Genomic DNA, 23,677 nt, shown 5'->3' on the forward strand with positions numbered 1-23,677 from the left:
AATCACCACAAATTATTTGCACTTTTTTATCATTTAGGTTGCTAAACATAGCAGCAAGTTTTTCATTGAATATCTCAAGGCATGAACCTGGTGTCCTATAGATGCAACTTATAATTATATTGGTAGCTTTTTCAACATGAATTTCAATAGTGACACATTCCAATAAGTTATCTATGGTGCTTGACATGCATTCAATCAGACTACATTTCAAAACTTTATCTACATATAAAGCAACACCACCTCCTTTTTTATTCACCCTGTTCATTGTAAATAATTCGTATCCTTCCAGTCCCATTTCACTAACTTTCTCATTATCGAGCCATGTTTCTGATATTGCAATTATATTAAACTTTTTTAACTTACTTAAACATTCTGTAATTTTAGAAAATTTTTTATACAGGCTTCTACTATTGAAATGTATGACCGACAATGCATTTGCCATTTTAATATTCACATTGACTTGGTCATCTGTATAGTACTCACAAGTATTATTGGTGTTATTGTAGAAGTGGGTATCTGGGTCAATGCTACTTTCAGGGTCATTCATGTTGTGCTCTGCATAGTTAAACGTTTTGAAGTTCGTTTTCTCAGCGTGTGTGGCAAAATAACCACCTTGACAGTCCTTTTCATAATCAAAGTCTTCCTCTTCAATATCTCCGAATGGAAACCTATAATCTGTGTCCAAACTTGTCATTTATGTGTTTTTGTTGTTGTTGTTTCCATTGTTTTTGAGCCATAAGGCCAGAAATACTTTCCATACCCATTGTTCATTATCCAATCGTCACTTTTCCAATAGATTCCATAGCAGATTCCTGATTATTTATATTGCTCTAAGTCTTTGAGTTCTCTTATCATCACAACTTTCGCTTCTTCGGGATTGCCATTTAGTCTTATCATTACTTTGCAGTTCCTCGTCCATGTCGCTTGTATCTTATTTTGTTTTCTCAGGATGCGTGGCTGTCTTGCAATTTCAGCAGTCTTTTTCATTAAATGTTCATTTAAATACACACCAGTCCCTTTTAGCTTCTTACCCTGTTTCAGTAACTCAATCTTTGTTTTGCGACTCACAAACCGAAGAATGATTGCTGGCTTTGTTTTACTGTCTTTTCTGGGGAGCGTGTGGCATGCTGCAATATGATGGCTCTGAATACTTACATTCTTCGTTTGAAGGAATTTTATCACTTGCTGTTCAAGCGTTTGCTGCTCCTCTACCGGGGCATCTTCACCGTCTTTACCTCCGCCAGCTGTTACTCTGGCGTAGGTTCGGTGTTGCGTCTCCAGACCACTTATGATTAAATCATCCATTCTTGTGTATTGTTCAAGGTCCTCGATTCGCCGTTCCAAGTCGTCTATTTTCTTGTCCTTGTCCTTTATGAGGTTTTTTAGTTGTTTTATTTCATCCATTAGGTCATGTAGCATACCTTGTTGTTTAGCCACTTTGCTCAGTTCATCAGACATGAAATTAAGCGATTTCCTAATCTCCTCCAACTCCTCTTCAACTCCTGGGTTTGCTTTTTTAGGTGGCATTTTGAAAATGATGAGATTGGTATTTCCTTGTGATGGCCCGTTGAAGTCACTGTTGATTTATTTGTTGGTGCCTTGCTAGAGGAGCCTGGGCCTGGTGGCTGCTGGAAGATCCTGGGCCTGGTGGCTGCTGCAGGATCCTGGGCCTGGTGGCTGCTGGAGGATCCTGGGCCTGGTGGCTGCTGGAAGAGCCTGGGCCTGTGGCTGCTGGAGGATCCTGGGCCTGGTGGCTGCTGGAAGAGCCTGGGCCTGTGGCTGCTGGAGGATCCTGGGCCTGGTGGCTGCTGGAAGAGCCTGGGCCTGGTGGCTGCTGGAGGATCCTGGGATGGGGAGAACTGTAGATTTTGGCCAGTTAATTGAATAATCTGAAACTCTTGAAAACCAGTTTATTAGAGTAATTACCTCAGAGAGGTTGGTTTGTGTGTTTTGCAGAAAAAGCAACACATCATCCGCATAGAGACTGATTTTATGTTCTATGTTCTTACATTTTATGCCCTTAATTGTTGTAGCCTGTCTAAATGCTGCTGCTAGAGGTTCGATAAAAATTGCAAAAAGTGAAGGGGAGAGTGGGCATCCCTGTCTGGTGCCCCTCAGGAGACAGAAGCTGGAGGATGTCTGGTCATTTGTTCTGATACGAGCTGTTGGGGAATTGTATAATATTCTTATCCAGTTTATAAAAGAGTTTCCGAAACCAAATTTGTGTAAAGTTGCGAATAAAAATTTTCAATTAACTCTGTCAAATGCTTTTTCTGCATCTAGAGATAATATTATGGTTTCGACATTTTTATTGTATGAGTAGTCTATTAAATTAAGTAATCTACGAGTGTTTGTTGAGGAGTGCCGACCTTTTATGAAACCAGTTTGGTCAGGATGAATTAAGAGGGGGGTTATTTTCTCTAATCTCTTTGAGAGAGCTTTGCAGATTATTTTAAGGTCTACATTTAAAAGAGAAATTGGACGATAGCTTGAGGGATATACAGGGTCTTTGCCTGGTTTTAGCAGGAGACTAATGTTGGCAGAGTTCATATTTGGTGGTAGTCTGCCATTTTCCTCGATTTCCTGCAACATTCCGTGGAATACTGGTGCCAAAATTGTCCAGAATAATTTGTAGAATTCTGCAGGAAAGCCGTCTGGACCTGGAGCCTTATTATTGGGCATACTTATCAGGGCTTCCTGGAATTCACTTGGCGTCAGTGGTGAATCCAGTGCCATTGCTTGACTGTCTAGTAATTTTGGGAGAGTTACGTTGTCAAGAAACAGATCAATTTCATTTTTAGATGGGTTTATTTGTGGTGAGTATAAAGTTTCATAGAAATCCCTAAAAATGTTGTTTATTCTTCCAGGATCATATGTTGTGTTCCCCGATAAATCTTTAGCAGCACATATAGTTGTTTTTTCTTTATTTATTTTTAACTGGTTAGCTAGAAATCGACCTGATTTGTTACTGTGTTCAAAATTCTGCAAGCGAAGTCTTTGTATAAGGAATTGTTTTTTTATTAATAGTTTCATTTAATTCTAGTTTTGTCTTGCATATTTTGTTCAATGTTTCCTGATCTTGGTGGGACGCGTAGGCTTCTTCTAGTGATTTGATGGTTTTTTCTAATTCCTGAATATTTTTGTTTTCTTCTTTCTTTTTGTGTGATGAGAAAGAAATTATTTTACCTCTCATCACAGCTTTCCCTGCTTCCCATAGAACAGAAGCAGATATTCCGGGAGTGTCATTAAAGTCTAAATATGAAGTCCATTCCTTTTTAAAATATTTAATAAAGTCTTCATCTTTAAGCAGTGATGTATTAAATCTCCAGTTTTTACTTTGCGTAGTATTATTCTTGTGCATTAGTTTTAAAGATACAGGAGCATGATCGCTGACAGCTATAGGATGAATCTCAGTGTCTGAAATGTCACACAGCAGTGAGCTGCTGACCCAAAAATAATCCAGACGAAAGCAAGAGTGATGAACATGCGAGAAAAAAGTATATTCCTTACTGTTGGGGTGAAGGGAGCGCCATGCATCGCGAAGGCCAAAGTCGCTCATATACCATTTGATTATATTTGTGGATTGCCAATTGCGCTGAGTTCCTGTTGTGTTGAGCCTATCCATGTCTTCATTTAGTCCAAGGTTGAGGTCACCGCCAAGAATGAGTGCGCAATCGAGGTGTTCAGAGAGTGCACTAAAAAATCCGTGGAAGAATGAGGGTTCATCAACATTTGGACCATATATACTTACAATACATAGTTTTTTGTTCAATATTGATAGTTTAATAATTAGAAATCTACCCTCTGGATCTATAACTGTATCGAGTACTGTAAAATTAACATTTTTATGTATTAAAATTGCTACTCCCCGTTGTCTAGAATTATAACAGGCTGCAAACACGTTAGGAAACTCAGGTGTTTTAAGTTCGTTTAAACCTGTGACAGGTCTGTGAGTTTCTTGTAATAAAACAACATCTGCCTGTAGTTTTTTAAGCTGGTTAAATATCTTTAACCTCTTTCCTCTGGAGCCAGCTCCATTTACATTCCATGTGACAAGCCTCAGAATGCCCATAATTGTGTGTGTATGTCTAATGATGTACGCTGGGTGTTTCGTTTAGACAGGTGGAGAGAATGTGGAAACATCCCTTGTTTGTAAATAGAAAGAGAGAGAGAAAAAAAAAGTGTGGTGAGAGGCTCCATAAGTCTGACTATGTGTGAATATTCACTAATATGAACAAGCATGGCTTGCTTATGTGTCCTGCAAGTCTGTGCGTGCTGTGAGGCTGTTGTGAATGTGCTGCCGTTGAGCGGATGTGTTTGCGTGATCGTGGTGTGAAAATATGGAGAAATAGAGGGTGTTGTTTGTAGGTGAGTGGGGAAGTAGGTGATCACAGCAGTGAAAGACAAGAGAAAGAAAGAAACCACATGAACTGTGAGCAACAACAAAAAAAAAGAAACGAAACGGAAACATTCCAATTAAAGTAATGACGGAGGGTGACGGTGTTATATCTGCTATGCGATGTACTCTATCGAAGTCGATGTTCTTTACGGTGTCCTCCGGCAGCTTCAGGTAGATGTCATTGTCATTTATGTCAATCCTTACGTTGGGTGAGTGCTGAGTATTTGTATATGTGTGCATGAGGGTGGGAATGCATGTTTGTGTCTGTGTGTGCCTGTTTGTCTGTGTCTATATGTCAGGTCGGGTCTTACACTCCACCTCTCTGGGAACTCCCCTGTCTCCCCACACCACACTCCCTGCTGGTAACAGATGCCCTCAGGGGTCGGTGCGTTGGTGGTTCTTGGTGTCCGGGCCTGGGCACTCAGGTATGTACCAGCTCACTCCCGGTGACTACTTGGCGGGGCCTGGTGCCTGTTGCTCGGTCAGGCCTCTTCCGGGGCAAAGGGGGCCCTCGGGCCTCCGGCCACTGGGCCTGCGGCTCGGTTCACTCTGGCACATCTGGCTGCCGGCAGAGCTGGCGGGCACGCCACTGCAGCCCCCTCTGGCTTCTGCTCCGTGGCTACTGGGTGACACCTCATCTGGGGCTCTCCTCTGCTCTTCCCATGAGGGTGGCACTGATGCCCCTCCGGTGGTCCTCCTTGGGTTCTCGCACTCTGGGGCCTCTGGAAGTCTGGAACCTGGATCTCCTCCATGCCTGCTTCATGCCCTGGGGGACGGGGCTATGGCTCTCTACATCCTCTAGCAGACCATTACATGGGGAAACCTTTTGAATACAAGCGCGCTGATCCACACAGGTGTGCACACGGGTGTTCACTGTTCATAGACATAAACTACACCTCTATTGGTGCTATTTCCAAGCACATTGTGCGCTGTTGGTCCTGCTTGCTACACAACAACATTCAATATTTAGTATTTACTGCTGTTTACACTTAGCTAGATTAACGTGATGGTGTTGTGTTTAGTATGTTGCTCTGTTTTTTTTTTGCTTGTTTTCTCTTCTTTTTCTCTCAACAGGTGATCCAGGAGAGTTTTTTCCTCTTCTTTCTCTTTTTAAGTGCCCTTTCTCACTGTCCCTCTTCCCTTCTGTTTTTCTTTTCCTTCATCTTTCTTTCTCCCTTTCCTTTCCCTCAGTCATGTCTGTCTGTAACAACTGAAAATAAAATAAAATAAATAATAACAACAAAGATTGATCAAATGGACCAATACGGCAAGGCCGTGATGATCCACTTGGTAAAGTAAATCCATTAGGCCTCCTTGTTGGTCTTCAGACAACAATTCTGACGGCTAAAGAACCAAATGGGACAGGAAAAAAAAAAAGGAATGGGGAGGTGCTAATTCATCAAGCCTCTATGCTGCGTGCTCTACCTCCACCTGTTGGCTGAATCTAACCTTTAATAGACTCTGGAATCGTTTATTTTGATAAGTGGATCATAGTTATACTAAATGAGAAAGAGCAGGGCCATCATATGGTTTTTTGGGTGGTTACACTATGGGACTTAACAATTGTGGGATTTGTTCTTCCAAATGCACCCCCCTCCCGCCACCACACACACACACACACACACACACACACACACACACACACACACACACACACACACACACACACACACACACACACACAAGGAAGACCTTAGTTTAAAATATGTTTTATATATAGCACCAAATTGATGGGGTTAAATGCATAACCATGGTACCCATCTGAACTGGCTTGCAACATCCTAAAAGGAAACCCAAACAACCCTCAGAAATAGCACAAATTAGCTTAATCTTTTCTTCATTGTGTGGTGTAGGTGTGAACTAAAAACATTTGGGTTAACAGAGAAATATAACTGTCCTGAGTCGAGATCCAGGAGTCGTGTACTTGGACTAAACATTCCACAGAGGCTAAAGTGTATCAGTGAAAACACAAGGCTCAACCACCAGAGTGTGTCTGGTCTGTTCTTCTTATCATCAGAAGTTGTGACGTGGAGGGTTTCAGTAACACATTACATACACTGGACCTGCAGAAAGAATTAGCTTCCTTTTCTGTGCCTGACCACAGGAGCTGTTAAACTCACACTGAATTGCTGGTTGGACTGATTTAGGAACAATCATTCACTTCTTTTACTGTAAACTTTGAATTCACACAAAATAAAATTGCTGGAGGATGACATAACTTGCCATAGTTATGTTAATATAATACATAAGCACACACATAATCATTTTTTAATAGATTTTATTTTCACCTTTACAGTTTCCCAAATAAGCATGGAAATTATAATATAGACCAATTAGTCTATAAGTAACATTAAAAACTACAAAGAGTGTTAAATGCTTAAAAACTGTTACCTTTTATTGACTACCAGAAGCTTGAACCACATCATCATTACCCCTCAGCTGTAAAACGCTTGTGGGGTATCGCTTTAATTCTATTGTTTATCAGTCTGTACTGTTATGGAGGCTAAACTGAAGCATCGTTGAAGGAAAAAAGCTTCTTATCTCAGTGCTTTCCAACCTCATCACATGATACCAGTGGTTTACCATCTGTTAGCATATGCAGTTTTTGTAAGAGAGATGAGCTGCATTCATTACTGTGCTATCTTGCGGCACTAAGGTACTCTGCGCTGTGTTCAGGGTGTCTCGGTCTCAGGATGTGAAGATCCACTGCACTCTCTCCATTTCCACTAATGTTGAACTGACCTACAAATGATGGTTCAATAGTTGGAGACTGATAATACATGAAGCCAATCAGCTTCAGAGCAGTGTCTCCTTTGGAGCGCTGATACCACAAAATAGTGTTAAAGTTTTGGTTTTTATGTTTGCAGGTCAGCCTGACTTCCTCATTCGGCGGCTTCAGGAGCTGCTCTGGAGTTTGAAGAACCTTTATTTCTTTATCGAGGGACACTCCTGTAGAGAAACAAAGAAAAGTTGACAGGTTGTAAATTGATGGCATTTCTTTTGAAGGATTCTATGCTCACTGAGACAACTGCTAATTATAGGATTAGAATAAAAAGTACACAAAATGTAGTTCAATCTGAGAATATGACGAATTAAAAGAGGGTTTGTTGGCTAATTGATAATTAATAATACGATTAGACATCAGAGAGTTTATAAACCCTATCCCTAACTCTCTCTCTTAACCTCTTTAAATGACCTGTGCTTGTGCGTACATTCCCCTGGACTCCCTATTTAAAATAACAGCTATTAGCAACTTTAATTCCTAATCTTTTAGAACCTGGTCTGTATTGTCCCGTGTCTTGCTGTCTTGTAGACGGACTCAGAGGGAGGGAAATACTGAAAATCAGAACTAATCACTCTAATGTGGCTGACTATCTGGAACATGTCTCTGCTGAAGGCTGACCATGGAAGGGTAAAATAATTGGAAATAACTAGTTCAGATGCTTTGCAGCACTTAATTTTCCAATAAAAGATTAACCCTTTGTGGTCCTCATTGATGACAGAATCAGAGACTTTATTTATCCCCAAGGGGCAATTAAGATGCAACAGAGCAGCATGACTTTAAAAATAAGGACAGGGCATAAACAGACAATAAGAGTGAGATAAAAAAAAAAAACTTAAAATATACAGTATGTACACAGTTTTTAAATGACAGTGACTGAATAAGTGAATAAAAAACTATAAGTGACTAACAGTGAATAAAGTGTTGGCAGTATAAAAAAAGAGTGTCAAGTAGTAGGAAATAAGACCGACAGGAAATAATCTCAAGTCGAACCTCTAAACTATCTATTGGACAACAAGTAGAAGAACTCTCTACATAAATAACACAAACTGTTTTTGATATATTTCAGTCACAATGATTTTTGTTACCTGAATGCAAAGACACTGGGGAAAGCACAGCGAGCTATTGTTAGAACTGAGGATTCAGACTTCAGGGTTTAAACTAAAAGTCTGATCATTGAACACTAATAAAACCATTAACTGAATGCAATTATGAATGCCCAAATTACAAAGTTTTATAGTTTTTATACAAATAGAAAACATGGAAACCACTTCTAAGTCAAAATTCTAAAGGACAGAGAGTCTCTATGAATACCTTTAATGCAGATGATGATGTGTATGAAGAGATGAGACCAGTTCATGTTGAATGTGATAAACCAGCTCGAATCCCAGCTGAACTCAACCGTTTGAAAAGGACTAGAATTCGCTGTATCTTTCTGTCAACTTCTCCAGCGCAGCTCCTCCCACTGTCTGCAAAGGTTTGTGGGCATGTGGTTTGCTGCAGGTGTTCAGGGTCAGATGAAGGTTTTTGTAGAGGACTTTCAGGCTTTTCTGCTGTGGTGGGACTAGAAACTGCACAGAAATAATGCCCGCTGTTTTCAGGGTGCCTGAGTTTGCCCAAGTGCAGGAATGCTTCAACCTCTCCATTTCCACTCACGCTGAATAAGCCCTCATAGGGTTTCTCCACAGTCTGAATTTCCTTATAACTTGTAAAACCAACTAGCTTCAGAGAGGTGTCTCCTGCTGGGCAATGATACCACACAATAGTGTCGTAGCTCTTGACTTTGTGTTTACAGGTCAGCTTGTCTCCATCAGTTATGTTCTTCAGGAGATCAGTCGGAGTCTGATGAACATTTTCATTTTGATTTGGTGATGCCCCTGTAGAAAAGATACTAACGTTTAATCAAATCTTGTCATGAAACTTGCAGCATTGAGCAGACAGAAATATTAAGTAAATAATTACCTTTGATCCCCAACAGTGCAATAATAACTGATATTAAAAAACTGTTCATGTTCACACCTGCTGACTGACAGTAACTCTGAGTCTGGTGCAGGAAAGGGAGGAGACAAAGTGGCAACAGCATCTCACCACGATGATGAAGTCTCACGTCAGCACCAGTTAAAGTGTAGCCGTCTCATTTAGAATCTAGAAGAAGTTAAAAGTCAAGTCTCATTTTTAGGGGACAGCGTACTGTGAAAAGATTTTATATTGAGGTGCTCCAAAACAAGTGAAAATTCTCTGAAAAGGGAATTTTGGTGAATACTTGAGAGATTTACTGCACTTAATAAATTAAGAGGAAATAATTAATTTTGTCTGACAGAAAATCAAACAAAAAAACAAAGTTTAAACCTTTAAACTTCTGATGTGGATGGGCACTGTTGTCTGCATAGAGCCAGGAATCGAACCACCAACCACCACAACCAATTGGTAGATGACCTGCTTCTATACCCATCCCATTATAATATACAAAGAATGTATTTTGAATCGAAATTGCTAAAAACAATGACTATTCATCTCTGTGCATCTCTACAGAGGTTTCTCTTAAAAGGGAGTTTTTCCTTCGCCGAGTGGTTTTCCCTGTATTATTGTAGCAAGAGGAACACAATAATTATGTATAGTGTGAAAATGGATATTACAAATTAGTTACATTATTTGCAGTGTCCTTTAACCTACCGCCTACTGGTGTTGGCCAGATGGCGCGATATGGCAGCCTCGCTTCTGTCAGTCTGCCCCAGCTGTGGCTACAACTGTGGTTTGCCTGCACCAGTGTGTGAATGTGAGAGTGAATGAATAGTGGAATTGTGAAGTGCTTTGGGTGCCTAGGAAAGCGCTATATAAATGCAATACATCATTATTAAAACAAAAAAAATGTTGGTGAGTAAAATGAATATCTAGTAAAAAGAAAATGTAAACATGTAATCTGCCTTCAGCACACGTCTCACCCTCTTGTTCACATTTAAATATGTATCTGTGATCAGAAAAAATAGAATATCTTATAAGATAAGAAGCTTATTTTCATGTTATTGCTGTGTTATGGTACTTTTTCCATTGGCTGAACAAAATGATTTCTTTTAAAACATTCAATTGCTTGGAGAAAATGCCAATTTGGTGTCCATCCCCATCCACTGCTAGAGATGGCCTAGAATGAATATCAAAGCAACCAAGTTTTATTTGGTACAACACATTACAAAGAATGTTAAAATGAAATCATTGAACAAATAAATGACTTTTTACTATTACAAACTGATTTTGCACTGTCACATTTGTTTCCACACTATTGCCCCAGTTATGTAAATTTCAGTCTCAGCTGATTCCAAGTCATTATTTGGTTAATGCGTGATAACTAAATAGTATCGTCACACATTATTAGCCCGCCGTAGCCATGTTAGTGAGGTGTATTAGAAAGAGCTGTCAGGAGTTTTTCCAAGGAACCCTATGAATGCTGCTGGAAACACACACCAACCTTGCTACTGTATTTCTGCACAACGTCTTAGGGAAAGAACAGCCTTAATAGGACATAAACCCAAATGAGAGCCACAGAAACAGGTGCCTGCTCCTCTGTGCCATCTACAAATCTATCAGCACTTGTAGCCTGTGCTTTGGGGTTTTTGTAAATACCAGAAAGATTTTGTGTCACCGTGCAAAACGAGCTGCACAATAGTACACTGCACTGTCTTGAGCTCCTGTCAACTGGATTATTAGTGAAACATTTTTTATATCACTTGTACTAAGATCTCCACTGATCTCGAAATTCTGTTTATATGTCTCTTCCACTGTGACATCCCGATAGTTGATATATCCAATGCATTTCATATCTGTCTGGCCAGCTGGCTGTTGGTACCACAGCATCACTCTGTATTCAGTTAGATTGTGGGTGCAGACTAGCTGCACCATGTCATCGGGCTTTTTGATGAGAGCCGGGGGAGTCTGATGGATACCCACACAGCAATCTGGAGAGAACACAAGAACATTTTTTCTTGTTATATATTATTTGCAATGAATAAATGAGAGAAGGAATATGAGTCAGTACCTGCTAGAAAAAAGAAAAAGAGAAAGTAGATCATTTTAATGTCTTCTATAATGGAGAGCTCCTCCTCAGTTTTGTCACATCAGCTTGTGTCTCTGAGGTCTGAGGAGGAAAGAGGATGAAAGGGGTGTGGGTAATGCACAGCATGACTCCACCTCCTTACATGTGAATGGTCATCTGGTTCTTGGTTGTTCCTTCCTGTTTTTTAAGATGAGAACACTTTAACATATTCTTGTGTACATTTTTATATCAGGTGTTGGTATTAATCTAAAATTACACAATGTTCTGAAAAGTAAGAATGGCTCCACCATGTGGCATTTCACAGCATAACTCTCTCTCTCTCTCTCTCTCTCTCTCTCTCCATGCATATAATACAGAGATGGGCAGTAACGCGCTAATGCGTTACTGTAATCTGATTACTTTTTTCAAGTAACGAGTAAAGTAAGGGATTACTATTGCAAAAACGGTAATTAGATTACTGTTACTTTCCCGTAGGAACGCTGCGTTACTGCGTTACTAAAACCGTGATTTCTTTGCGAGAATGTCTCATGACAGTGACGTAAGCGAGTGCGACGTTCGTGACAACAGCTGTCTGCAGATCAACAATGGATCATATATCGATTGTGGGAGAGAGTATGAGCGTGCAACGTTTAAAGCTTGGAAGTACTGACCTTACTTTGAGTTTGATTCATATAAAGTGACAAAAACATTAGCGTCCGTTGTGCGTGGGAAGAAAACTTCTTTTTACACCGAAAAAAACCCTAAACAAGCACCGAGTGCGCAACGACGTAATGGGAAATTCACAGAGAAACTCGTGGATTCTTCCACTGACCGCTGCGCCACACCTGCACCAGAGCACACTCCTGCTTTACAGGTGAAAATAGAGCAACAGGACCGCTGAGTCTTTGACTTTATTTATTTTCTGCTGTGTTTTACTTGCATCTATTTGAAAGACTGAGTGTAAACACACACAAACATTTTTTTTTCATGTGCTGGAATGTGTAGAAAATAGGTTTAAATGTTAAACTAATTTCTTCAAGTCAGAGAATGTTGCATATAATTAAATTTTTGCTTGATGCATAAAGTTAAAAGATTAAAACTGATAAAACAAGTTAAAAAGAGACTTTTCCATTTGATTACATTTTGTATGATGGATTATGCAGAAAAAGTAGAACTGGGTTGACAGATCACTTTATCACCTATTCAGGTTGTAAATCGTGTTTTTAAAAAGTACTAAAGTAATTAATTACTTTTGAAAATAAGTAATCAGTAAAGTAACAGGATTACTTTTTGGGGGAAGTAATCAGTAATTAGTTACTGAGAAAACTGAAACTGAGAAAATATCCACTGAGTGGCAGTAATGCCAGAGGTCAGAGGAGAATAGTCAGACTTTTCTGAGCTGATGGGAAGGCAGTCGTATATCAAATAACCACTTGATAAAATCAAGATATGCAGAAGAGCATCTCTGAATACACAACATGTTGAACCTTGATATAGGTAGATTTACAGTGGCAGAAGACCACATCAGATGCCGCTTGTGTCAGAACAAGAAAAAAAAGGCTGGAATCAACCAAAAATACAGGCGGCTGCCAGAGCTACCCCTCAGCATAGCTAGTAGATGCAAATCCTATAATTAGTATTAGAGAGTATCAATCCCACCCAGACTCTTTGGAGGAGGTGGTCTTGATACAGTTCCAAATCAACTCCCGAGTGGTTCATTTATGGCATGAATTTGATCCAACCTCAATCCAAATGAACTATCGGGTGGACATTGTGTCACGGCGAGTGAAGTGAGCCATGTGGAGATAATGAAGTAGGATCCAAACGCAGGCACTTGTAAAGGTGTGAAGGTGGTTTATTGAAAGTAAAGTACAAAATAGAAAAACGGCAAACTGGACTGCAGACTATCTGAACTGGGAACAACTAAACTACGAAACACGAACCAGGACACGAACATGAAGAAGGATGGGCAGAGGTAAGTGATGACGGACAGCAGGGAGAACACACGGATGAAACATGATGGATACACAGACCTTCAAAATAAAACAGGAAACAAGAAACCACTAAACAAAGACGCAGACAGAGAGGCAGACAGAATATAACACATGCAACTCAAACAATACATGAAATAACAAATCCTTAAACGCGGATAAACAGAAACATGGAACTCTAATAATAATAATCATCATAACATCAGAGAAACAAAACAATCATGCAAAAATAAAACAAAACATAAGAACTCAAAATGCTGGGTCGAACCTGCCCAGAACTGTGACACATTGCAAACTTCCGTGACACATTACCTTGATCGCAAATTGACAGTTTCCCAATATTCAGTCATCTTTGTTGAGTTTTGGTATAGCCTGGCAGGTATCTGCATCAGTGTGTGAGCTGACAGCACAGAGATACACACCACTATCACTTGGCTCCAGATGTTTCACTGTGAAAGCTCCGCTCTCACTTACAATCTTGTTGGCTGAATATTTTTCTTGACTAAAGTTTCCAAAGTCTGGGGCCTTGTAAGGCAGCATGTGGACAATCAACCTCAAGCTCTCCCCTGGTAACTGCTGAAACCAGTACATATGGTAATAACTGCCACGCAGATTGTGATGGCAGTACATCTGGGCAGAGTCACCGGTTTTCAGGAGTAAGGTAGGGGTCTGTGTGACATCGTTAGTCCATATAACAGCTAGAACCAAGCACATGAACAAGTATTTTTTTAACGTGAACTTTAGCAATATATGTGTTTTAAGAAGAAAAAGATACATAAAGATAGCATAAAGATTTTAAAACCATACCTGCAGTACAGAGGAGAGAAACAGTGCTGATGATAAATGGTGACATCATTCTCAACTCTCAAATGCCTCTCACAGCAAAGTGACAACTGATTCCCTCTTAATTTCTTCTGTCACATGTTGGTTTCATCAGTCCCATCAGCACTTCACACTTGATACTTTCTTAATGTGAAATCTTCATAATAATTGTTACCTGTTTTGAGTCTCAGTGATGTCAGAAAGATTCCTTTTTTTGCGTGATGTTGAAATAGTCTAGTATGTAGTTGACTACATTATAAAAGCAGCCACAGAAACAGGTGTCTGCCTTACAGGAAACCACAAGTGATTCAAAGCCTGTGCATCATGAGTGATACACAGAGATGTGTTCAGCTCCATATATTCCTCATAATTTAATGCACAGAAAAGTCTGGTCAATGGAAAGTGAACTGCTCTCTAGCATAGTTTTGAGTTGTGTCTGATGCTCAACCACAGTGGGTCTTCCAGTCCAAACTCTTCTTCTGTATTCACACTGATCATGAAGTAATCATGAAGTGTTAAACAATAAAGTTTAACACTTTAATACCTGAGCTGATTCAATTCAACTCACTTGTATACAGCGCCAAATCACAACAACAGTTGCCCCAAGGGACTTTATATTGTAGGGTAAAGACCTTACAATAATACAGAAAAAACCCTAACAATCATATGAGTGAGCACTTTAGCGACAGTGGGAAGGAAAAACTCCCTTTTAACAGGAAGAAACCTTTTGCAGAGCCAGGCTCAGGGCGGGGTTGTCATCTTCTGAGATCAGTCGGTGGTAAGGGGAGGAAGACAGGACAAAGACATGCTGTGGAAGAGAGCCAGAGATTATTAACAACTAATGTTTACATGTAGAGGTGAATAAAAACATGAGTGAAACAAGGTGAGAGAAGGAGAAATGCTCGGTGCATCATTTGAAGCCCCTAGCAGCCTAAGCCTGCTGGGGAAGATTCAAGGTCACCTGATCCAGCCTTAACTATGTGCTTTATCAGAAATAAATTTTTAAGACAGTTCTTAAAAGTAGAGATAGTGTCTGTCTTCTAAATCCAAATTGGGAGCTGGTTCAATACAAGAACCCTGGAAGCTGAAGGGTCTGCCATTCTACTTTTAAATATCCTAGGAACCACACGTAAGCCTGCAGTCTGAGAGCAAAGTGCTCTTGGGGTGATATAGTATTATAAGGCCTTTAAGATAAGATGGAGCCTGATTATTCAAGACATTTTATGTGATTTCAAATTTGATTCTGGATTTAACAGTCCTACATATTTGTTTAATATGTGTATTGAAGAACATATCCTGGTCATAAAGGACTACAAGGTTCCTCACAGTGTTACTGGGGGCCAAGGTAATGCCATCGAGAGTAAGAATCTGGTTAGACACCATATTTCTAAGATTTTTAGGTCTGAGTACAACAACCTCAGTTCTATCTGAATTTAGATGCAGAAGGTTAGAGGTCACTCAGGTCTGCTGTTTAACTAATTGTGTTATCTGGCTTCATGGATAGATAAGATTGTGTCATCTGCAAAGCAGTGAAAATGTATGCTATGCATTCTGATGATGCTGCCTAATAGTGATGGGTCGGTCGCGAACGAAATGGCTCTTAGAGCCGAATCTTTGAAGTGAACGACGCGAGCCGGCTCCTTATCCCGAGCCGTGTTTTTTTTTTCTTTCTCTCACCCTCTCTCTCTCTCTCGCACTCCCCCCCCCCCCCCCCCCCCCCCCCCGCTTCACTCCGCATACGAGCCTTGTGCTTTATGCTGGTAGCACAGGAATAGAGCCAGAGGGAGAGAGAGAGAAAGAGAGTCAGGGACAACAACGTCACATTAGAAAGGTATAGTAATCATCCACAACTATTTTCAGTTGCAGATGATAAAGGATTCAGAAAGTTTATTCATGCAGGTCCATATGACAGAGAATATGCATCTTCTTTTTGTTTTCATATTTTAATTTATATTTAATTGTGTTGTGGTTTGCAGTGTTTTGTGTTGTTTCACTTTAAAAAATTTTTAAAAGGAAAAAGCTGAAAATTTAAATAGTTAAAAGTTGAAAGTTGAGTGCTTGTGTATAAATACACAAGCAATACACATATGCTTTCATGCTTTCAATTGTGTAATTTAAGTGATCTAGGTAGCTCTGTTTTGGAAGTTCAGTTCATGCTAGAAATGTGTTTTAGAGTTTGTACGTGTTTTGTCTCTAGGGGCCACCGCATATATTTATATATAAACATATATAAATAAAACCACTTTTTTTTTTACATTAGTAATTCCTTTTCTGCATAATTCTATATTATTGTTAATAATAAATTAATTAAAGCAACAAAACAACCTGAAGAGCCGGTTCGGAGCCGAAAGAGCCGGTTCTCTAAAAAGAGCTGGAAATCCCATCACTACTGCCTAAGGGAAGCATGTATAATACAAACAGAAGTGGTCCTAGCACTGAACCCTGTGGAACTCCATAATTAATCTCAGTGTGTGAAGAGGACTCTCCATTTACACAAACAAGTTGGAGTCTATTAGATAGATATGATACAAACCACTGCAGCACAGTACCTGTAATACCTACAGCATGTTCTAATCGCTCTAATAGGATATTATGGTCGACAGTATCAAACGCTGCACTGAGGTCTAGCAGGACAAGCACAGAGATGAGTCCACTGTCAGAGGCCATAAGAAGATCATTTCAGTAAGGAAATATCAACAGAAGGAATTGAACATGATTCACTGATATATAGAATTTAATTAAACTTTTTGCAATTAGACTCCAATTGTTAGATTTGTATTGTTGATTGTCATTTATGCTTAGAAATATCTACTCATATATGCTTAGAGTTGTATAATCAACATCATGTTGGTAGAGGTTTGATCCTTAATAGTCTGTTCCAGAGTGTTCTGGCATGCACACTCACAATCTTAGGGTCATGGGAAGAGGTCGTATCTTTTCTTGCTGATATATGGTATAGCAAACACACGTATATCTGTGCCTTTTGTTTAGATGAACTGCTGGACTTCCAGGTTTAGGGAAGTCGTTTATGGGGTCACACACTGACCCCCCCCCCCCCCCCCCCACACACACACACACACACAGACACTTAGACAACGCACAGGCAAGGTACTCTTTGTGTGTATGTAGACGTCATATGTTAATGAACCTATGTATATTAATGTAACCTCAATAAAAGAGCAGTGTTACGGGGGAGCAGACGAGAGCAACTGGGGTCAAGCGAAGGAACGGCGTGTGTCCAGTTGGTCTCCCTCGTATACGAGAATCATAAAGAGCTCTGCTTGGTGTTCAATGCTTTTTGCTGTGTAGCTGAATTGTCTTGAACGTTCCAGCGAATGGGTTTATGCTACAAACCCATCACCGATGGCCCATCAGGGTAGGACCCCAGTCTAGACGTTAGTGGTGGAGATGAAGATGGAAGCTTAAATAGAGCATGAGCAGTATGGGAGAAGTGAGTAGCAGGTTGGTTCCACAAGGGAGAATGTTTGATGTCCAGTGAGACTGTATGTGGAGTGGAGGCTGATTGGCCCGAAGAAGGGCAGGAAAGTGATTGGATTAGTGATGTCAGCAATGAGCTTGACAGTATGGAAAAGTGTAAGTGATGTAAAGCATAATTAGCCACCAAATACCGAAAAAGCAGACAGATGTGTGACTACTGATCTTCCTGATTGAACTTACGCATTAACTTCATTTGTAACCTTCTGCAATACTGTTTCTGTACTGTGATGAGGTCTGAAACCTAAAACTCTTCAAATAAACCATTCGTCTGCACATGATCAGTTATCTGTTTGACAACTACTCTTTCAAAAATTTTGGGTATAAAAGGAAGGTTGGAGATTGATTCATTCACAACATGAGGTTAGCCGTTAATAGGCCCAAGGCTGGAGCCCACCAAAACAACTCCCTGATAACGACTGTGTGATGACTATTCTTCCCATCCCTGCAAGGACACCTGGATCAGCTGGAGGACTGTTTACTTAGCCTGATTGGCCGAAGGACACTGTGTCTCCGCTGAATTATGTACACGCACACACATACACTTACACTGATAGGCACTAACTCATCCCCCCTCCCCTTCCAACGCCTTCGATGCTTGTTTCCTGCGAGGGAACACGGCGGGTCTGTGTGCCGCGCTGGAATGGTAGCGCTGTGCAGGGCGGCTGCTGTGTTCGCTTCGGATTACTCCTCACCCCCCACCCACCCCTGTGGCTTGTCATGTCTTCACAATGTTGTGCTGTGGACATTTATGTGCTTTCTGTGCAGAGGAGTTTTTTTGTTTCCTGTTCTCATGCTGTCCTACCATGGAAGCATAGCATGAGTAGGGGTCTCTTTTTTTCCTCTTGTACCCAGTGTAGTGTACATTTCAATGTTTTTCTCTGATTCTACCAATCTCCGACCTGTATCCCTATGTAATGTTTGTGCTATATGTGTAAGGTCGGGGGGGGGGGGGGGTCCTATTTCACTGCAGGGCAACCTGCATGTGACGAATAAAGCTTTGATTGATAATATCATGCTGTATGATTTGAATGACACGCTATGAAAAATTCCAGATATCCTGATGTCCACGCTGATGTCTTTAGAGTTCAAATATTTGGTGTCTTGCCCATGGGCTGTGATCACATATCAAGGTTTTAAAAACTGAGCTTAAAGAAGTGCTGCACATGAATAGTGCTAATAAAAATCCAGAGAGGCCAACAATTACCACTAATTATTTTTAGAGGCATGTTTGTGTAAAATAAAACAAGAAAAAAAATACATGTAAATAAATTTTGAGTAGCCATTTTTCTTTTACTTCTCCAATTCTGCAAATTTGTATAACAGATTATGTACAGATTATTTTTTGAAAAAGGAAAACATGATAGGAAGAACTGTATAATCACATTAGCTGTTTCAAAATAAAAGTCTGTACCTCCATATAGGAATTGATCTCTCTACAGTAAGAACTCCAGCTGTAACAACTGAAATAAAAAGCTGAGTAGATGCAGGAACAGTAATACACAGATGATATTATGTGTGGTGGTGAGGTTTTTGTGCTGAGAAGCAGCCATAGATAACACTGTGTAAACTAGCTGCACAGAAGTACACCGCATTGCTGTCCTGCTGGAGTTTCTCAATTGTTAAGGTGCAGTTTTTATTCTCATCTGCACTACCATCCAAGGTTGCAGACACATTGGCCTCTAGAGTGGGACGGCTTCCCCACATGTATCCCAGCAGCTGTAACTGTCCACCCTGTGACTGCTTGTACCAGAGGATCCTGTTATAGGTGGAAATGGTGTGCAAACATCTGAGTGTGGCTGTCTCATTTGGGTTTTTGCACATATCAGCTGGAGTCTGGTGGACCTGGTCACTGAGTGAGACACCTGTGAAAGAAACAGCAAAGAACACCATAAAATACTTTACACACAGCAATAAGAAGAAGGTGTGCGCTTTAGGCAGCGGTTATTCCCTCTTTCACGCCATTACCTGAAACCAAATGAATATTATGAATCAGAATCAGGAATAAAATTTTCATTCTTGGGTATTTTAAAGTATTTAGTTATTGTGCAGCTGATGTGGTCAAATTCTGTTTTTCTCAGTGGATCTGCAGTCATACTGTTCACCCACATCCTTGATACTCGGAAAGTCTTAAAGTGGGAGGTGACATTCTCCTGTCTGCCATGATCTATTAGTTCAGTAAGTATGTAAAGATGTGCTGCCACCTCATGAGCAGAGGAAGGACAGAATCATAGATGAGTCATTGTTCAGTATAAACCATTTTGAGCTGTCAGGGCCACTGTACATATTTATTAGTAATAATACTAAACTAGCCAAGCTTGTTTTTGGTTTTTTTAATACAGGCACATGGTTTAAAAAAGATTACAATGTAATGTTTGATTTCAGTGTATAAATACACAAATACATATATATAAATTAAAGTCTAACTACTATGCTATATGCGATGTGTTTATATTACACTGACCGGAGACACTGAATGACATTATGCTACTTCAGGTGGCTGTGGATGAAATGACCCCCGTCGACGTGAGGTGGGTGGGACCCAAGATAACATTTTCTCAGTTTCTAGGCGAGATATTGAAGTAGCTACCAATAAGAGTGTAAGAAGCTGTAAGTTGACAAAATATGACCTGGAAATAAATAAATTAGAGGGTTACCTAGGCAACTGGATCTGGAAATGTTTGCAAACAACCAATCAACAGCTTCAAAGGGATGCATGGTAAGTGAACTGTTCTCTGTGTGGATGCAGCTTAAGAGCAAGAAAAACTCTAGACTAATTATTAAGTGCAGCCTGAAGCGTTTGGTTCACAGTGATTACACCTGGTCTAAACTCAATGTCACAGATTCTAAGGTGGCAACACCATCAGTCAGAATACTGCAACAAATCTGGTTTGCCTCAACTGCCACTCTAAGTGGTTGTTGAGGTTGTGATGACATTATAGTAAGCACAAGGAGCATACATTTAACCAGGAGAACACCAGAGCAGACATGGATGACTAAGGAAAAAGATAAAGGGAACGACAAGACTGCATTTACACTAATTACGTGATGGGACATTGGTGGGAACAGGGCAAACAGTTACAAAGCAAGGAAGATAAAAACAGAAAGTCTTCAGTCAGAAAGGTTAATAAAAAAGAGTGAGATGTTACTTCCAGGCTGGACTACTGCAATTCATTATTATCAGGATGTCCTAAAAACTCCCTGAAAAGCCTTCAGCTAATCCAAAATGCTGCAGCAAGAGTCCTGACAGGGACTAGAAAGAGAGAGCATGTTTCTCCTGTTTTGGTTTCCCTTCATTGGCTTCCTGTTAAATCCAGAATTGAATTCAAAATCCTGCTCCTCACATACAAGGTCTTAAATAATCAGGCCCCATCTTATCTTAATGACCTTGTAGTACCATATCACCCTATTTGAGCACTTTACTCTCACACTGCAGGCCTACTTGTTGTCCCTAGAGTATTTAAAGTAGAATGGGAGGCAGAGCCTTCAGTTTTCAGGCCCCTCTTCTGTGGAACCAGCTTCCAGTTTGGATTCAGGAGACAGACACTATCTCTACTTTTAAGATTAGGCTTCAAACTTTCCTTTTTGCTAAAGCATATAGTTAGGGCTGGACCAGGTGACCCTGAATCCTCCCTTAGTTATGCTGCAATAGGCCTATGTCTATTGCAGCCGGGGATTCCCATGATGCATTGAGTTTTTCCTTTCCAGTCAACTTTCTCACTCACTATGTGTTCACAGACCTCTCTGCATTGAATCATATCTGTTATTAATCTCTGTCTCTCTTCCACAGCATGTCTTTATCCTGTCTTCCTTCTCTCACCCCAACCGGTCGCAGCAGATGGCCCCGCCCCTCCCTGAGCCTGGTTCTGCTGGAGGTTTCTTCCTGTTAAAAGGGAGTTTTTCCTTCCCACTGTCGCCAAAGTGCTTGCTCATAGGGGGTCATATGATTGTTGGGTTTTTCTCTGTATCTATTATTGTGCGATCTAGTGTACAATATAAAGCGCCTTGAGGCGACTTTTGTTGTGATTTGGCACTATATAAATAAAATTGAATTGAATGTTCTGCACCCACATGCACGCACTCAAAATGTAGCTACAAGGCAAGGGGTTTAGTACGATGTCAAGAACCTGATGAAGCTCTGCTAACTGTTAAGAAGTGAGGTTGTGATAATACTAACAGGGAATGGCAAAAAGGTGAACAATTAAGGACTGGCATTGTTTGAACATCTGAAGAACACCAGGGGCTGGTCAGGCTCCCAGAATTGCAGGGTTTGGGGAAGAGTGACGATTTTTCATGGAGCAAACGTGTCAAACTGTCTTTGGTAATGCCATGCCCCACCATTCAAAGTTTTGTTTTAATCCCGCATAATCGGCTGTCTGACACCAGATATTGACAAAGTGTTTGCAGAATGTGTGGTTACAGCAGATGAGTGTGGTGAGGGTTTTTGTTACAGACCGCTCGGGTGATGCAGCAGGGTGCTTCACTTGCAGCACAAAAATATATCGCACTGCCGTGGGCTAAAAAGTGAAGAGACGAAGCACTTCTGCCGTCTCCGCTCACGTTATAAAGTGCTTGGAATGGGCCTTCAACAGCCTGACTGTCATATCGTGCAAATCCAATGAGAGTCATTTCATTCCTCCTTGTAGACTGCATGTACCACTGGATCATGTAAAAATCACTGTTACTGTGATTGCAGTTAATCAGGACTTGTTTTCCAGCCACTTTGAACATCTGAGCAGGACTCTGATGGACAGTTTTTGATGAGAGCCCTACAGAAAAAACACAATTGAAGCACACAGTTGGAGTTATTAGAAGCATTAATATTTAAATCAGTACTTACAGAACTCAGGAATTTACCTGCTAGACATAGTGGAAGAGCAGCTAATTGAAGGAGTCTGAGCATCATTATTGTGAAGGTGAAAGCCAGAGAATCACAAAGAGTACTTGTGCAACTGCTGTTGACACTGTGTGATACAGAGACAGCCTAAGAGGTGTTTCCATGTGGTGGCATGGATTTACACAACTGTGATTATTTAGCGCCTCTGCTTGGCATTAATAGGGTACTGAACCCTTGATACTATGAATATAAATAAATGTAGAGTGTGTAGCACAACAGTACTTTTTGTATTATTGTAGCGTCTTTACCTTTCAATAAAAAAAATGCCTAAAAAAAGGCCACTGAAAATGAACTGATAAGGTTGGGTTTCTGGAGATTGAAATTTAACTCAAGTATTAAATTAATGGTAAATAAAATAGAAAAGATAGCAAAAGGTGACACACTGAGCTCAAACAACAGTCAGTCAACTCTGAGTAATCCTGAGTTAACTGTGAGCAATGAAAAAGGTTTGTAGAAATTCCAAAAAGATGAAAAGAAAGAAAGTAACTGGGGGAAAACCATATTTACTGTTAATGTTCCATAAACATTTGGAAACTGAGGTGGTGGACTTTTGAGAGAGGAATGTTGTTCCATTCCTGTGTGATAGAGGATTGCAGCTTCTCAAGAGTCCTGGGTGGTATTTTTGTTTTGTTTTGTTTTTGTTTCTGATGCACTCAGCCACCATGGCCTGTAAGCACACTCACCATGCAAGACTTTTAATGTTTGCTGAACAACATTTAGACGAACCTGAGAAATACTGTGGGAATATAGTCTGGTCAGATGAGACCAACATTAAACTCTTTGGATACACACCATGCTTGGAGGTCAAAAGTCACTACATATGACCCGAACACACCATACCAACAGTAAAGTTTGGAGGTGGGAACGTCATAGTGTGGGGCTGTTTTTCAGCATACAGTACTGGCATGCTTCGCATAATTGAAGGAAGGATGAATGGAAAAATGTACAGAGACAGATGAAGATTAAATGATCCCAAACACACAGCCAAGGAATGGGCCAAAGTCACACTGGAGCAATGCATGGGACTAGTTTCTCCACACAGGAGGTGGAGCGGTTGAAACGGTTCTCACCAACAAAGGCTTGAGTAGAAAGTATTTAATAAATTTCAGTTACCAGCCTCAATACTTTTTCCCTGTGTGTTCTGCATTATTACACATAATTTACGGTCATCTATGGTTTGCTTTCTTTGCATGTGTGGATTTCATGTCAATACCATCTTTAGATGATAGAACACTGAAGATGGAAGTTAGGTGGTACAGTAGCT

The 23,677-nt window shown here is 40.3% G+C and overlaps 1 protein-coding gene across 1 annotated transcript in view; it reads right to left on the reverse strand.

Moving 5' to 3' along the window:
• Positions 1-19,544, reverse strand: part of LOC113021378 (immunoglobulin lambda-1 light chain-like) — a 46,714-nt gene extending 27,170 nt beyond the window's left edge. Inside the window, exons 1-3 of the mRNA XM_026166021.1 lie at positions 19,485-19,544; positions 19,077-19,381; positions 13,342-13,346 (exon numbers count right to left, since the gene is read on the reverse strand). Coding sequence (XP_026021806.1) covers positions 13,342-13,346; positions 19,077-19,381; positions 19,485-19,533 — 359 coding nt within the window. The 5' untranslated portion in view covers positions 19,534-19,544. The remainder of the gene's footprint in view (positions 1-13,341; positions 13,347-19,076; positions 19,382-19,484) is intronic.
• Between the last annotated feature and the right edge of the window lie 4,133 nt (positions 19,545-23,677).

The sequence above is a fragment of the Astatotilapia calliptera genome, chromosome 4 (genome assembly GCF_900246225.1).
Source record: "Astatotilapia calliptera chromosome 4, fAstCal1.2, whole genome shotgun sequence".
In the NCBI taxonomy this organism is placed as follows: Eukaryota; Metazoa; Chordata; class Actinopteri; order Cichliformes; family Cichlidae; genus Astatotilapia; species Astatotilapia calliptera.